The sequence below is a fragment of the Hibiscus syriacus genome, unplaced genomic scaffold (genome assembly GCF_006381635.1).
Source record: "Hibiscus syriacus cultivar Baekdansim isolate YM2019G1 unplaced genomic scaffold, ASM638163v2 tig00007425_pilon, whole genome shotgun sequence".
NCBI lineage: Eukaryota > Viridiplantae > Streptophyta > Magnoliopsida > Malvales > Malvaceae > Hibiscus > Hibiscus syriacus.
The window spans coordinates 45,382-61,946 of NW_024062137.1; the positions used below are offsets into that span (position 1 = coordinate 45,382).

Here is a 16,565-nt window from a genome sequence, read left to right on the forward strand (position 1 = left end):
GTTTATAATATTATGATATTGATCGCTTATGATTTAAATAATTCTTTTAACTATATATAATATAAATGCATTCTTTCATATTCCTTCTCACACGTACAACATTCTTAATGTTATTTAATAAATCAAATGCATATAAAATTATATAATAAATTCATACTACTATTTTTAAAAAGATCTAGTTTTAAGGATAGAACATTATGAGAGTATGAAGGAATCAATAAATTGACGTGAAGAAAGAAATTGTAGAATCTTGCAGTTGGATGATCAAATTGAATAAGACGTAAAATTGAGAGATTAAATTAAAAAAATGTTGTCAAAAAGATGAATTTGAGCCATACATGTATTTTGAAGTGATTGGGGAGCATGTTATTCAAATTTAATAAAAAAAATTAACTTAAAACGATAGAGATGCTAAAGAAATAAGGATCAAATCACAAATAATCAAAATCTTTAGTTAAAGATTAAAACGATACCGTTTTTAATTTTTAATTTTCCAAAGTTTATAAATTTAAACTTAAAATCTAAAAAAATTAAATTAACTTGATGAATTTAAAAACCTAAACGAATCGAATTTTATTCGTCTCTCGATAGGGTTTCAAGCTATATGCTGGTCTGGACTTGAAGTCTGTTTTGTTGAGGTTGATTTATCAATAATCAGCTTATAAATTCGTATGATATTCTACAATGGTATTTACATTGTAAGGGGAATCTTTAACATCTTTTAAGATAGTAATAACTAAACACAAATATTTTAAAGAATAATGAGCAGTTAAGAATTCTAGAACCTTTTATTGTCCACTAAACTTCAAAAATAAATTGAACTAAGTAGAAGGCTGTGCCTAATTTTTGGGAGATAAAAGACCAATTTTACAACTACTTATGGTAGAATCAAACTAAAGCAGGTAGAGATAGGGTCCCTCCAGTGTTCCATTCTTCAACTCGCAAAACCATTTTCTAAACTACGTTTTTCAACTCAATGGAAATTATTGCTTGAATTATTGACTCATTATTACTCGACTTCTGTCGTACATCGAGTCCCGCCAAACATAAATATTTTAATTTTTTTCAATGAAACAATTTTATTTTATGAGCTTATAAAGTTCTTAACTGAATCCAGGGATAAAATTCCGACCGAAAATCATACCCGACAAGGTTTAAGTTTCCAGCAAATCCAAGTTATGGTAACAAAAGAACAGATGCTGTTGTAAAAGGATGTTCAACAGAGGGTATATCTGCAGTTTTAAATCGATTCATACAATACAATCACAAGATCGAATCGTGTATTAACTCTGATTATGCTTTTAGTTCTTTCACTGTGTTGAATTTTTACATTTGATATTTCTACTTTTATTTAATATAATAATTAAAACAAGTGTTATTCTTTCTAGAGATGAATTAATCCATCTCACCACAGTATCCATCCTAATTACAAATAACAACCACATGTATTAAGGTTTATTAGTAACACTGTGCGAAACTTAAATTTCAAATTTTACACAGTAGTGGGGCTTAAATAGGCATTAGACCTATAAATATGAGTAATCTAATGAAATAAATTACTGTAATTTCCTAAATATTTGGGAAACGTTTTCATGGCAGTGGTGGTTCGGTATTGACGGCATTTTAGTGTTTTCCAGATATGCATAAGAAAATAACCCACCGTTTGTTTATCTCTGTTTCCATTCGTTCTTTCAACTCTCAGACCAAACACAAAAACTAAAAACTCAAACCTCTGTTATCTGTTTCATTATTCACTTCTCCTTTCATGTCTTCTCTTTCTTTCTTCTTCTGCCTTTTACTCCTTTCGTTTGACACCCAAAATGCAATCTTTGTCATCAAACCTCTACCAAACGAGCCTTCAAAATTCTCCCTTTCACACGCAGAAACATTCAAAACCGTTTCCAAAGCCAGGAAAGTGGAGTCCACTGACGTGGTCATCAGAGGAAACTCAACCATTCACAGCGTTAACCGTACTTTCCAACTGGGTTTCTTTAGCACAAATGGTGAATCCAATTGGTATTTAGGGATTTGGTACTCTTCTATCCCGACCCAAACCCGGGTTTGGGTCGCAAACCGCGAAAAACCGATCAAAAACATCACCCGAGCTTCACTTGTGCTCACTGAAACAGGGCAATTAGCAGTAAAGGAATCCCCAGACTCAGTCGTGTGGCTGAGCTCAAACACTGAAAAAGCAAGAAAGCTCCATCTTTTAGAGGACGGGAATCTCGTTTTGTATTCTTCAAAGGGGTCGAAAATATGGCAAAGCTTCGATCATCCAACGGATACGTGGCTGCCGGAAATGAACGTCTCCGCACAACGACCTTTAACCTCTTGGAAGAGCTCGGTTGACCCGTCACCTGGTCTTTTCTCTTTAAGGCTAAATCCCAAAGAGTTCAACAAGTTCGAGCTGGTTTACAATTCAACCACGGTGTATTGGTCCACAGGGAACTGGACAGGGAAAGCTTTCGTCAATGTCCCACAAATGACAATACCTTACATCTACAATTTCCATTTCTCCGACCCTTACTTGCCGACGGCGTCATTTCGATACACGGAAAGACCGCTGGATAACGGTGTCGAACCGCCTTTGACGAGGTTTCAGATTGATGCTAACGGACAGCTGAAGCAATTCACATGGTCAACAGAGACGGAGAATTGGAACATGTATTGGTCAATGCCGGAGGATAAGTGTGAAGTCTACGGTTTGTGCGGTAATTTTGGGTATTGTTCTGCGAGTGCAACGTTGAAACCTTGCATTTGTCTTAACGGATTTAGGCCTTTTGATGATGGGGGCTGGAACTCTGGGGATTTTACTAGTGGTTGTAGACGGGAAAGTGACGATTTTTGTGCTGATAATGATGGGTTTATGGAACTTGGTAATGTAAGGTTCGATGGAGGGAATAGCGTGTCGTTTCAAGGTACTAGGAGTGCTTGTGAGAGGTCTTGTTTGAGTACATGTTCTTGTCTTGGATTGTATCATCATGGGGGAACTAATCTGTGTAAGAATGTGCACGGGACTTTGCTGAATTTGAGAAACATGAGCTCTGATGGTTCAAATCAGGATGTCTTTTATGTTAGGGTGCCAAGAGATGGAGTTGCGAAGAAACATGCGTCTAAAACCAAGGTTTTGCTTGGTAGCATTGCTGGATCTGTTGTTGCTTTGGGGTTAATGGGAGTGATCTTGTTGGTTTTGAAAAAGATAATAGAGAACAAGGGGAAAGATGGTGATGATGTTTTTCCAGGGCTGAGTCTCAAAGTGTTCACTTACAAAGAGCTCAATGGTGTGACTAGAGGGTTCTCGGTGAAACTCGGGCAAGGTGGATTCGGAGCAGTATTTGGAGGCGAGTTATCCGATTCAACTCCTGTTGCTGTTAAACGCCTTGAAAGGCAAGGAAGCGGGGGAGAAAGAATTTCGTGCCGAGGTGTGTACTATTGGCAACATCCAACATGTTAATCTCGTGAGACTCAGAGGGTTTTGCTCTGAGAATTCTCATAGATTACTGGTTTATGATTACATGTCTAATGGTCCCCTGAGTGCATACTTATGCCCTGATAGTCGTAATTTGTGTTGGGATGTTAGGTTCAGGGTGGCACTCGGCACTGCAAGAGGCATAGCTTATTTACACGAGGAATGCAGGGATTGCATCATTCATTGTGATATCAAACCTGAAAACATTCTCTTGGATAGTGATTACACCGCAAAAGTATCGGATTTTGGATTAGCAAAGCTTGTTGGCAGGGATTTTAGCAGGGTATTAGCTACAATGAGGGGCACTTGGGGGTTATGTTGCTCCAGAATGGATATCCGGCCTAGAAATTACACCGAAAGCTGATGTTTATAGCTATGGAATGACGTTGTTGGAATTAATAGGTGGTCGCAGAAACGTGCAGGCACCACAATCTGCAGGAAATGGAAATGCTTTTGGCGAGCGAGTAAATATGGAGAAGTGGTTTTTCCCACCATGGGCGGCACGCCGAATAATCGAGGGCAATGTAGCTGCAATCGTGGACACTCGACTCGGTGTTGCATATGATTTAGAGGAGGCCAAGCGTCTTGCTTTTGTAGCAATCTGGTGCATACAAGATGAAGAGGAAACGAGACCAACAATGGGCATGGTAGTAAAGATGTTAGAGGGAGTGGTGGAAGTGGCCATTCCTCCGCCACCTAAACTGATACAGGCAATAGTTGCCGGTGATTCTTATAATGGAGTCAGAATGGATTCCAGCATGTCAAAAGGCGGTGGATGCTCGGATTATAACGTCGGATTTTCCAGTGCCGGTTCACGGTCGTCTCTTAGTAACTTCTCTTCCCCTTTGGATCAGAATTTGTAAGTCTAATACTCATAGAAAGGTGAAGCATCATTGGCTTATAATGACGGCTTTGACGTTAGCCAAAGTTATGTACACATACGAAAGGTAATACCCGACCATCATCATTACACTTGCATTGCATCTCCACTTTGGCTTTCTTGTATTCTAAAGAGTCATTATCACCTTTTTTTGCTATTCTTCCACAAGTCAAAAACTGCAGGTGTTTCTGGTTGATCTGTGGGTAAACTAACAAAAGGTGTAAATTTTAATTATGCCTTAAAATCTTTATAATAAAGAAATATAAAAAGTTATTGAAAATCAAATAAATAACATTATTGTTTGTTGTGTATTATTTGTATCACTAAAATTTTATTTTTGAATTTTAGTTGAATATCAAATAAATAACATTATTGCTTGGTGGTTATATTTCTGCTTTATCTTTGGGACCGTATGGATATGGTCCGGGACACGTCCTCGAACAACAGAAAATAACTATATTAACGATAAACAGATCAGACATTGAAATGAATAATGCTTGTCCTAAAGCTCGAGAGGCTAAGACTCAGTCAACTACCTCCTTTGTTTCCATGGTCATCCTAGTTTATAGCCCTAATCGATCATCTCCTAAAACCAAATTGAAAAAAGAGAGAGAGAGAGACAGATTGATTTTTCTTCATATCGACTCGCTTGAATTCATAGAATCAAAGAAAATAAAACCAAAAAAATCAAAGGGGTTCACTAAAAGTGCGCCAAAATTGCGAATACTAAGGAGTATGAGCTGCAAAATGCAGAGGGGACCTCTGCTGGTTCGTCACCTACGCAGAAACTTATGGACGATCAACCTCGAAGTGAACCATCACGGATCTCCCCCTTTGAAGTTACCGAGCTGCATCCGGCACCGACCGGTTTAATCCTCGAGGGAGGAGATTATCCTCCAATTCAAAGCTTTGCAGACGCAAAAAACATATGGTGTATTGAGTCCTCCAAGCTATGGGCCATAGCTACTCCTATTGCATTCAATATTTGGTGCAATTATGGAATCAACTCCTTCACCAATATCTTTGCCGGCCATATTGGTGATATCGAGCTCTCAGCTGTCGCCATTGCTTTATCTGTCGTTGCAAACTTCTCTTTTGGCTTCTTGGTTAGCTTCTCTAACATTGTCTGTCGTTTATTAAGAGCAAAATCTTTACGCTTGTTCATTAAATCTACAGCTTGGAATGGCCAGTGCGTTAGAGACGCTATGCGGGCAGGCATTTGGCGCGGGACAAATAGACATGCTAGGCGTATATATGCAGCGATCATGGATAATCTTATTTGGGGCCTGTTTCGCGCTGTTGCCGCTCTACTTATACGCCACCCCACTCCTGAAACTCCTTGGACAAGAGTCTGAAATCGCAGATCTTGCCGGAGATTTCACCATGCAAGTTGTACCTCAAATGTTCTCGTTAGCCATTAATTTCCCGACACAGAAGTTCCTACAGTCACAGAGCAAGGTTGGGGTCTTGGCCTGGATTGGCCTTGCTGCCTTCATTGGACATATCATGATAATTTACCTCTTCGTTATCGTGTTCGAGTGGGGTACCATTGGTGCAGCGGTGGCTTACGACATCTCGGCTTGGTTGGTTGCACTGGCTCAACTTGTGTATGTTGTCTGCTGTTGCAAGGATGGTTGGACTGGGTTATCATGGTTAGCCTTTAAGGATCTTTGGGGTTTCACAAAACTTTCTATAGCTTCGGCCGTGATGCTATGCTTAGAGATTTGGTATTTCATGATGATCATTGTTCTCACAGGTCACCTCGACGATCCGGTCATTGCAGTTGGCTCTCTTTCCATCTGGTATTGATATCAAGATCATTACTCTAAATCTCTGGTTTATTTTTGATTAATCCAGCTTCATTTCAACTCAATGTTTCAGCATGAACATCAATGGCTGGGAAGGCATGTTGTTTATAGGAATAAATGCAGCTATAAGGTAACAAAAAAACTCAAACTTTCTTATGTAAAATACCCTGCCCCTTTGGAGAACTGATGTTGAACTTGATTGGGTTTTCAGTGTGAGAGTGTCGAATGAGCTCGGATATGGACATCCGAGAGCCGCAAAATATTCTGTGATAATCACGGTGATACAGTCGCTTCTCATAGGAATACTTTCGGCGCTAGCAATCTTGGCTACGCGAAACAAATTTGCTGTCATCTTTACCAATAGTATAGAGATGCAAAAGGCCGTGGCTCGTTTGGCTCATTTTCTTGGCATAACCATGGTGCTAAACAGTGTGCAGCCGGTTATATCAGGTTAGCAGTTGAATTGAAACCCCAACATCACCCAAAGGAGTGATGAAATGATTTTGTGGCATCATGTTGCGATTTACAGGTGTTGCTGTGGGAGGAGGTTGGCAAGCCCTGGTAGCTTATGTAAACTTGTTCTGCTATTACGTTGTTGGCCTCCCACTTGGATTTTTTCTCGGCTATCATAACCATTCTGGGGTGGAGGTAATTTCAAATCACATTGCTTTCCAATTATTGTATTAGTTAATATAGAAGACGCCATTTATTATTGCAGGGAATCTGGATTGGCATGATTTGTGGGACATTCTTGCAGACATTAATCCTGTTGTATATTATCTACAAAACTAACTGGAACACAGAGGTGGGGACATCCTCTTTCGTAAACATGAATGAATATATTGAGCCACATGCTTGTAAAATTCTAAACATGGGATCCATCCTTTTACAGGTTGAACATGCATCGGAACGAATGCGGCAATGGGGAGCTGAAATGAACGTCCCCCACTACGGAATCAATTAGTCACAGCAAACCTAAGACCTACTTTGTACACTTTTTGTACCATTCTTCTTTGGTTCCTTTTCTTTAGAGCCAAGTATAGTTTTAAACATTTTTAAAAAATTATCCCAATGCAAAGAGTACGTGGCAACATATATGTAAATAGCTAGGTTTGGTTACCGGATGAAAACATGTTAGACAACGAAATTGTAACTATAATTTAGTGTTAAGACAAAGAAATAGCTAGGTTTGGACAATGAATGCCAAAACCACTTAACAACTATGACAATAAAACAATTATCATGGAACTTTACCAATAAGACTTCATTAATCTCGTTTTCCTCGTTACTACTTCATTAAGCTAATCTCGACTCGGCCACTTAGACTCGTCCGAGCTTACTCACCTGGAACTTGACGTCGCTGATGGTGACATATAATTACGGGAGTCAAATGTTATCTGATTTACTCAATTTCTTAGACGATTTCTGAGACTTAAACCAGTGATTTAAGGCTCAAAGAGTCTAGTCCCGTCATCTATTCAGGATTCTCCTAATCAGGTGCCAGTTGTTCTCAAGTGTAAGCCACGTTATGTCTGACGCTACAGTAGTTGAGTGCACTTTTGTGCTAATTGTTAAGTCACTAAATAATTAGGAAAAATACTATTTAAAGAAAGACTGTGGAGTGCTTTCGCTAGTTATCAGTGAGTGTTTCTATTTGTTTTAGAAGAAGCTCTCACCCATCTGTTATTCCCATCCTTGAGATTTCCCTCTAAAGTAAATTCTAAGTTTCCACCTTTATTTCAGATTGTCGTTTCCGAGAAAGCAATTTGGATTTTCAAATTGTTGCAATGAGATTCGTTAATGAATAGAATTCTAATGTACAAAAAAAAAAGGTTCAAATGTAACAGGAACCAAACTGTTTGGGAAATTACCAAAAATATGGAAATTAAATGTTTGGTTTAGTATTTATCAACCAGAAATGATTGAAAGGGTTAATCAGGCTTTGGGGTTGAGTTAACCCTCTTTTGATATATTAATTCCTGGCTGGAAAATGCTCTCTCACTCTGGGTTTCTTGTTGAATTGTCTACAAAAAACCCATCTTCAATCCAAGCAACAATGTTGAAAGCTAATCCTTCCAGCACTCTCGAATAACTCTCCAATACCGCTTGCCCCACATCCTGCAGAACCCATAGTTTCCATTGGTTTCTTCTCATTAGAGGGTCGAAAAGCTTGCATCTTTTAGACGAAAGCAATTTGGAGAAAATACCAGTTTTGATCGCTTACCCTGTTGAATTGAATTTTGCAGGTGTCCAAGGACGTTTGTGAAAGTTCAGGATACCTTTGCTTCAAGGCGAATAACAAGCTCTCTGCTCTTTCAGCTAATAAATGATTTTTGTCGCTTCGGTCGACATCGGACATTAAATCTTTCATCATGCTCCATGATGATTTTGAATTGCTCAAGCCCGCTTTACGTCTCCATGTATATATCGAAGCTTCGACACGGTCTGCAAGCTCAAGTGCTTCGTGTTCGGATGCTATATTCAGACAATCCAGCAGATATTCTGGGGAGAATTTTTCTGCAGAGTACATGAAGCGGTAAATCGCATCTCCGATACTGGCTTTCCCACTCTGTAGATTAGAGGAAAAGAGAGTTAGAGATCGAACCGGGACTTAACACCGAACATCAATCAACTTTTAAGAGTGATAGCATGAACTCAATGAGCTAAGCTCCGGGTTCACTATAGTTACTCTAATATGATCACCAGAAGGACTAACCTTTGGAAGGGATGCCATGTATGAATCTGGTATTTCCATCTCAGACAGAACACTGCTGTTGATAGACATAGCTGCCTTGTGAATTTGATTAGCACATTCTCGTTTGTGTCGCAAGTGCTTCCTTGTTTTCTCAGAGAGACCATTTGGAGGAACGCATGGCACTGGCACCCACCATTTCTCGTTGTTCCTCTGAACAACTCTTCGAAATGAGCCTGTACGGGTCGAATTCGACGACAGACTCCCTTGCTCCGCATACCAGAATTCTCTATCCTGGAAACTATCCAGTATCTCCTGTAAAAAGGATTTTAGCTATGGGAAAAGCTTTTCAATTATGATAAAAGACTTATTTTTTTCTCAAATAGAGCTTGTCTTACAATGAGCATTGCATCCAATTTTCTCAGTGCTGGAAGATTGATGTAAATATCCGACCTCGGTCTGCTTTCCATTATCTAAAATGGTCGAAAGAACATCGTATTAAAGCAAACAAAGATGACAAATCTCCCTCAAAATACACCTTTTGGTTCGGACCATGAAACCTTACCTCAACAGATGTTCCATTACGCAAATTCTGTGACTTGGTGGGAGCAAATTCAACAATGTAATCACAAAACAGATAAAAGACAGTCCATTTCTCTTTTCCAAAGTGCCTTCTTTTCAGGGTTCAAAGGCTCCAACCTCAAATTTTGCCCGAAAACAGTCGCTGCAGTAATCAACATTCAACATAAAACTAAGCATATTTCATAGAATTGAATGACAACTTTGAAAACAGTGTCATGTCTATGTACCATAAAGATTGGTTATGGCATTTGAGATGGTAACAGCCGTGCAGACTCCTTTTCCACTTCCAGACATGTCTTCTCCAAGTAAAAGTTTTGCAAATCTTTCCTTCATCATTTCAAGTTCTATCAAAGACAATTTTTACACCCATCAGCATAAAAACATATAATTTAGCATGGAAGATGAAAACTTCGTCAAATATTTTTACCTAAATCCAATGATTCCAATGCATCAAGCTTTTCATCTACATTGCTTTTGCACTGTTTTGTTCCAAGCCTTGTAAGAACAGTCAATTTCTGAGCCCCAGGTTTTCTTGCTGGCCAACGAGAAGGTGAAGCTTCACTACAACAACTATGATCATCAACTGGCTCCGAAAACACAGAGGCCCCGGAATAAGTCCTGCAATACAAGAAAGAATCGCCGCTCATCGTGGAACACCCTGGAGTTTCTGTCGTTGACTGATCATTCTGTTCAGTGGAACAAGGAGAAGGCTGATAACCCAGATCATAGTTTTCATCAGTGCTTGATAAATTGTCCATTTGAGCTGCTTTAATACTACTACTAGTATAACGTTCTCTGCAAATAATCATTGAACTTGGTCAGTGGGGCTCAAGATTTGAATACTTTTAAATCATAATCAAAACAAACTGAACTGATGGGACTTTAAGACATGGACCCGGGGAAGAAAAGAGGTTTAAACTGAATAATTTACATTGGAAAGAAGAAAAAGAAGGGAAAAAAAATAAAAGAAAAGACAAATTTTTCCTGCAGAAACGAAAAAGCAAAAGCTTGACGTCCTTAACACTCACAGGTCGTCGTTTTTCATCAGATTCTAAATATAATTCACTGAAATTTGAAAATAGGTAAAGGCCAAGCCAACGGTTTGATGATAAAGCAACATTCTTTTTCCCACAACTTACCTTCAAAGAGTACTGTAAATAGAGAATTTGAATTGGGGAACCGTTGAAGATAGCTAGTAATCTGATGAACGTTTGAAACAGTTCCCTCGTAAGCTTTTCTGCTGCCGTTGTAACCTTTTTCTTCCCAAAAGAAACACTTTCTTTTTGCATTCCCATGCGTCCATGATCATCCACACAAGAAGGGATCTTGAGTTCTTGACCGTCTGATTGGCGGGCTCCTTTTGTTTTTTCCGATCAAACAACAAAAACCCAGTTGCAAAACTTGGAAGAAAAAAAGGGTTTGATTTAATTCTTTGGAGAAGAAAAAGTTGCAAAAGTTTTTGGCTTCTTTTTGGTTGAAAGAGTGTTGTTTCCGTTTCTGATAGAACATGCAGAGTGTGTCTTAGTTGTAATCTCACATTGAATATTTATGAAGACTTGGGGTTGGTTATATTATATGATTGCAATTTGCAAATACGTGATGAGTATTTTATAGTTTGGTGAAACTGAATCTCAAGTATTTGCAATTTCCAGAGAAACTGTCACAAACTCTATCATTTAATCCTGAATTTGATGCATAAATTTAGAATTTTTTTTATCATAGATAAGTTACCATGTGAGAGGTCATTATGAGAAGATTAGTATACTAAATTACCTAATATGAGCTGATTTATCATAGATAATTTGTTTTTGCCAAATTTAACTTGATCTTCATGGATTATAAAATGGGAATTAACAGGCCCCCCACAATAAGTTGTCACGGTCGGAGGTTAGCTTGGAAACAAACAGCAAGCACACAAAGCCTTTGGGAATAATAATTCATGGGGTTCTCTTAAACTTTGGCAAGTCAAACATATTAGAAAAATCAATGGATTTACAGAGCAATAATTGATTGGGATGGACGTGCCTTCCATTTCTTTGAACCCTGAGGCACTTTAGGTCAAATAGAAACTTCTGCAAAAATGGTGTAATATTCATTCCATACAGATTTTCAAACCATGTGTCATAATCTTACATTAAGGCACATGCAACTGACTTCTTGTGTTGTTATTTCCCCTTAATCATCCTTGTGTTGTTTATCCACCATGGGAGGTTTCACTTATGCGAAAATAATAGATGAAACATTAGGTATAATTTTGAAAAAAAAATAATTTAATGACCAAAATAGAAACAAAATAATAGATGGGTGAACAAATAGGTAGTTTACTCATATATTTAAAAAATAAGTACTGCAATCGGGTATGGTTTTTGTGAATAAAACTTCAAGCCTAAAATAAAAACGACGTCGTATAGCTGGGTCCAATTATCGGATCACACATTTCGAATCCCCCGCCAGAATTAAAAAAAAAGTTGGGAGAACATTCTATCCGCTGTTATGGTAATAGCCAGTAAAGAGATGGAAAATTTCCAAGAGCCAATGGAAAGGAAGAAAAAAATCAGAGTTATTATTATTTTTTTGGTTTTCTCAGTATCCAAACAGTGAAATCCCCGAAAATTACTCTTCCAATCCCAGCGTTGAAACGGCTCCATGTCAAGCTCCATCTCGAGGCGTAGCAAACGAGGCGGTAAATTCTGAATGAAAAGAGACAAAAAGAAAACTGGAAAAAATAACATAGACGGCTCCGAAGACGATGAACATTTGTACTGTCCTGCAACTACAATATTAACTGTCGCTGCATCGACTTTAAGATTATAATTATAACCCAAGGTGTAATTTTTGTTCCAAGTTTCAAACAACCACCCTATATCGGTTTGGCAATCAAAAATGGAAAGTTCCAGGCCATCTTCTTCTTGTTCTACGGTAGATTATCCTCAAAAGATTATAGTTATAACCCAAGGTGTAGTTTTTGTTTATTTTCTTAATAAATAGAAGGGATCTGTTTTGTACCAGAGGATGGCAGTGCAGAAAGTTGATGCCGGCGGTCCTTATAGGCTGCTTCAATGTGCGAGTAAAGGCGATAAGGCCGGCGTCATACAAGAATTGGAGAAAGGGGTGGAGCCTAATGGAGCTGACTATGATAGGAGGACGGCTCTTCATTTAGCTGCTTCTGAAGGTTGGACTGAAGTTGTTGTTTTGCTTCTTGAGAAAGATGCTGATGTAAACTCTTTAGATCGTTGGGGTCGAACCGTAAGTTCAATTCATGTTCTTCCTATGATATGAAAATTTCTTTTATTTTTGGTTAGATTAATTTATATGAATGGATTTTGATGTGGGTGATTTTTGTAGCCATTGTCCGATGCACGTACCTTTCGACATCACGAGGTTTGCAAGATACTTGAAGCTCGAGGGGGGATCGACCCGGTATTTTGTGCTTTTTTCTGCATTTTTCTTGAGAAATTGTGCATGAGAACAAGATAGTTGTTCTGTTTTGTGCTAGGGAATCTTATAAGGCTCCCTTCGAACATTCTGTTTTGTGCTAGGGGATCGATTCGGTTACTAGTTAACTAAGCGAGTAATAGTGTACAGGAGTATGTCTGTGTTTGGTGGGGTTGAGAGCTCCTTACATACAATGTTGCTTCTCATTTGACATCTTATCATTTCCTTGTAATAGGTGGGGGTCGACTCTCAAGCTCCATGCTTTGAAATCGATCACAGCGAAGTCGACATGGATGAAGCAACCCTTATCGGAGAGGTAAATTCCTCTCTTTTCGATTTCATACGATTGAGCGCATCTGATATGATTGCCTCATATTTTCCTTTTTATCAATCTCTAATTCGGTGGCATTTCACCAATGCATACCAGGGAGCATATGGTGAAGTTTATCTGGTAAACTGGCGTGGCACTGAAGTTGCGGCAAAGACAATCCGTTCTTCGATCGCATCAAATCCTAAAGCAAAGTAAATCTTATATGCTACCACTTATAGCAAGCTTCACTCTCTTCTCTCTCCCTAAGCACTCTGTAACATACTTTGCAGATTACTAAATCTTCAATTCTGGTTATTTTAGCTTGACAATCATATCCACTTTGCTTATTTGCTGTTGAATATTTAACAGAAATGCCTTTCTGAAGGAATTGGCTTTGTGGCAAAGGTTGCGCCACCCTAATATAGTGCAGTTCCTTGGTGTTCTAAAGCACTCTGATCGATTGATCTTCCTCACCGAGTACCTCCGGAATGTGAGTATTGCCCCCTTTACATTATGAGCAACCTTCATAAGATCACCTTGTGCTTATTTTCATTTAATTTCGTCGAGTTAGGGAAGTTTGTATGATATTTTGAGAAAGAAGGGAAGACTTCATCCACAAACAGCCATCTCCTATGCTCTTGATATTGCAAGGTACATATTACAGTAAATTATTGATAAGCTTCAACTTCAAAATATCTTGTCGTTAATTCAGTCCCTCTACTCCGCTATTTGATTATGTTTACTTGTAATGTTGGGGCAGTTATCGAATCCCGAAATGAGCTGATTTCTTTTTGACCTTGCAGAGGCATGAACTATCTTCACCAGCATAAACCACATGCTATTATACACCGAGATTTGACGCCAAGGTATTGGAAATTAGATCTTCCGACCATGGAGTCAAGTCCTTGTCACTAGGACAGAATGTGAAGTAACTTGGATTACATGCTTACTTAGATAAGAAGCAATAGATTCTGATGCCTTCATTCTGTTGGTCTTGCAGAAATGTGTTACAAGATGAAGCTGGCCGCCTTAAGGTTACCGATTTCGGTTTGAGCAAACTTGCACAGGAAAAGGATTCCTATGGTTACAAAATGACTGGAGGAACTGGTTCATGTAAAGTTTCACTTCCTTCTGAAAAATTGAACAGTATACATTATGAGTTTTGACTTGGGTGCTGTTTCGAGATTTGCCAGATCGTTATATGGCACCCGAGGTTTACCGCCGAGAATCCTATGGGAAGAGCGTTGATGTCTTCTCCTTTGCTTTGATACTGCACGAGGTAACTTAAATTGTAAGCATGGATTGTTTATAAAATGATATAGCTTACATGGCAGATCAAGCAAGGCTACTTAAGTATCATATGGTTGTTGCTGTATATTTCCTCACAGATGTTCCAAGGAGGACCGTCAAACAGGGAGGAAACAGGCGAACAAATCGCTGACAAGAGAGCATACGAGGATTCGAGGCCACCTCTCTCTTCATTCATATACCCCGAACCGATCAAAATGTGAATTCTCTCGGTTCACCGTGCTAATATAAGGCTACCCTTGACAATTTTTATCATCAACCAAATTTAGAACTTGAGGTAATGATTGTATCAATTCAGTCTGATGGTTTTTGTTGCTGTCTTGATTCAGGCTTCTTAAAGAATGCTGGCACAGGAATCCAGATTGTCGACCGAAGTTCGAAGAGATAATAGTGCAGCTAGAGGTAATCGAACTGAGTTTTAAAGATGGGAGAGGAATGGAAGCTTGCTGTAGCTGTGTTGTCTTATAAAGCTATAACTAATACGTAATCACCAGTGGAGCACATTATCCACGCCATAAATGAGGTTTTCACTATAATTAATGTACGTTTGCTGCTCCTTTTTAACAGTGTTCTGTCGTTAGAACCTGTATTTTGATTTTTCTTTTCACAGCAAAAACCATGTAGACAACAAATGTTTATCATCCTTTTGAATGTGTGTATAAAACCTTATGGGGAATCTTACAAACATTTATATACATGTCAACAGTGAGTAAACGAGAATATATTACACCTCATATATATATAACACAATAACTTTAATTGAATAAATACACCATATCACAAGAACCTCGCTCCTGCACTACCGTAACACACCCGGACTCCACATCTACCATAGATTTTAAATTTTTTCTCAAACCTAATATATTGATAATTTTTCAAACAAAACTAAAATGGAATTCGAATCATAAAACTTTAATAACATATAATCCATGCTCTTATTGGAATTAAGAAAATAGTTTATCAGCATAAGTTGGGGGAAAAATTACAACATATTTTTTTATCAAATTCCCAACTGTTTCATTAAGTTTTGATACAGAAATTACAAAGCTGGTCCACTGAGGAAAACAACATTTTTTTCTCTTTCCCGACAAAAGGTAAACACAAGGGGAGGAAAATGTTTCTCGGTTCCCAATCAACGTGACGGGGAAGAATTTGTTACATAAACGGGCACAATTGATCAAACCCAACAAAGAATGAAAGAACTCTCGCATACACTCATAAAGGGAAAAGAACACAATAATAAAAGAAAGACAAAGAAATCAAATACTACACTTTCCCTTGCCATCACCCGGGGAAAACGGTTGCTTTTATATGGTTGAATTACAGAATGAATGATCACTTGGTTGAGCGGTCATTGCAGACTCCCAAGATCAATGCCAGGTTTTTGTCGCCGCAAACAAAGCACTGCAATTAGGAGACTCACTATCCGCATGGAGCCGTTTACTTCTTTCCAGCCACTGAACTTCTCTTGGCTTCAAGTGTTGCACCCTCCTTGAGTGCAATTTGAGACTCGTTCTCCATCCCAAGAGCAGCGAGTGCAGTTGCCTGAAGATAAGAAGCAATGTGCCATACTGGGGAAATCACTTGGGCTTGCATCGCATCATTCAGGCCTTCTTGAGGCGTGTCGTTAATGACATAACACAAGCTACGCCGTGCTAAAATAGTTGGAGAAACCATGGCACCACCATCGATAAACTATGAATTTATAAAGTAACTGTCAGTGGATTTCTACGAATACCTACAAATAAAGTTCGTGGAATCTGCACAAGAATATTTAAAAGAAAAGGTAGCAAAGATAATATTATGAAGTTACAACTAATGTTCTTTAAATTGATTGGAGATATCATTAAGAACTTAACCTGAGTGTAGCACTCAATAGCTTCTTTAAAATCTTTCTGCCTGAAAGCAGCATCACCCTTCTTCTTTGAATTCAATGTTTCCTGCATTTGGCCAGTCCACATTTGGAAGGAGAGCTGCAGGAAAACACAACAAATGTTTCAGAAACAATGGAAAACAAGTACTTTTCATGTTTAGATTGAAGCAAATATAAAAGAAAAATTGGAAATTTGATTATAACCTAC

The 16,565-nt window shown here is 38.5% G+C and overlaps 4 protein-coding genes and 2 pseudogenes across 5 annotated transcripts; 4 read left to right on the top strand and 2 right to left on the bottom strand.

Annotated features, from left to right (window-relative positions):
* Positions 1 to 1,706: 1,706 nt before the first annotated feature.
* LOC120201514 lies at positions 1,707 to 4,557 on the top strand (annotated as a pseudogene).
* A 392-nt stretch (positions 4,558 to 4,949) lies between these two features.
* Positions 4,950 to 7,310, top strand: LOC120201515 (protein DETOXIFICATION 34-like). Its single transcript, XM_039202107.1, has 7 exons — positions 4,950 to 5,455; positions 5,526 to 6,151; positions 6,231 to 6,287; positions 6,369 to 6,607; positions 6,687 to 6,805; positions 6,876 to 6,962; positions 7,050 to 7,310. Exons 1-7 carry the CDS (start codon positions 5,141 to 5,143, stop codon positions 7,119 to 7,121), a joined length of 1,515 nt encoding a protein of 504 aa, XP_039058038.1. The 5' UTR covers positions 4,950 to 5,140; the 3' UTR covers positions 7,122 to 7,310.
* Positions 7,311 to 8,023: 713 nt separating this feature from the next.
* On the bottom strand, positions 8,024 to 11,037 carry LOC120201516 (annotated as a pseudogene).
* Positions 11,038 to 12,220: 1,183 nt separating this feature from the next.
* Positions 12,221 to 12,899, top strand: LOC120201521 (integrin-linked protein kinase 1-like). The gene is made up of 2 exons (XM_039202118.1): positions 12,221 to 12,350; positions 12,441 to 12,899. The coding sequence occupies exons 1-2, from the start codon at positions 12,315 to 12,317 to the stop codon at positions 12,708 to 12,710; spliced, it is 306 nt and encodes a 101-aa protein (XP_039058049.1). The 5' UTR covers positions 12,221 to 12,314; the 3' UTR covers positions 12,711 to 12,899.
* On the top strand, positions 12,748 to 14,773 carry LOC120201511 (integrin-linked protein kinase 1-like). The gene is made up of 8 exons (XM_039202103.1): positions 12,748 to 12,792; positions 13,102 to 13,182; positions 13,294 to 13,388; positions 13,546 to 13,666; positions 13,748 to 13,827; positions 13,980 to 14,042; positions 14,177 to 14,289; positions 14,370 to 14,773. Exons 1-8 carry the CDS (start codon positions 12,748 to 12,750, stop codon positions 14,462 to 14,464), a joined length of 693 nt encoding a protein of 230 aa, XP_039058034.1. The 3' UTR covers positions 14,465 to 14,773.
* A 688-nt stretch (positions 14,774 to 15,461) lies between these two features.
* LOC120201520 (serine/threonine-protein kinase BSK3-like) lies at positions 15,462 to 16,518 on the bottom strand. Of its 2 annotated transcripts, XM_039202117.1 has the most exons (3): positions 16,344 to 16,518; positions 15,883 to 16,179; positions 15,462 to 15,845 (listed from the first exon to the last, which is right to left on the bottom strand). In XM_039202117.1, exons 1-2 carry the CDS (start codon positions 16,443 to 16,445, stop codon positions 15,925 to 15,927), a joined length of 357 nt encoding a protein of 118 aa, XP_039058048.1. In that variant the 5' UTR covers positions 16,446 to 16,518; the 3' UTR covers positions 15,462 to 15,845; positions 15,883 to 15,924. The 2 variants fall into 2 exon arrangements, with proteins under 2 accessions (XP_039058048.1, XP_039058047.1); XM_039202116.1 differs by having other exon boundaries at positions 15,462 to 16,179.
* Between the last annotated feature and the right edge of the window lie 47 nt (positions 16,519 to 16,565).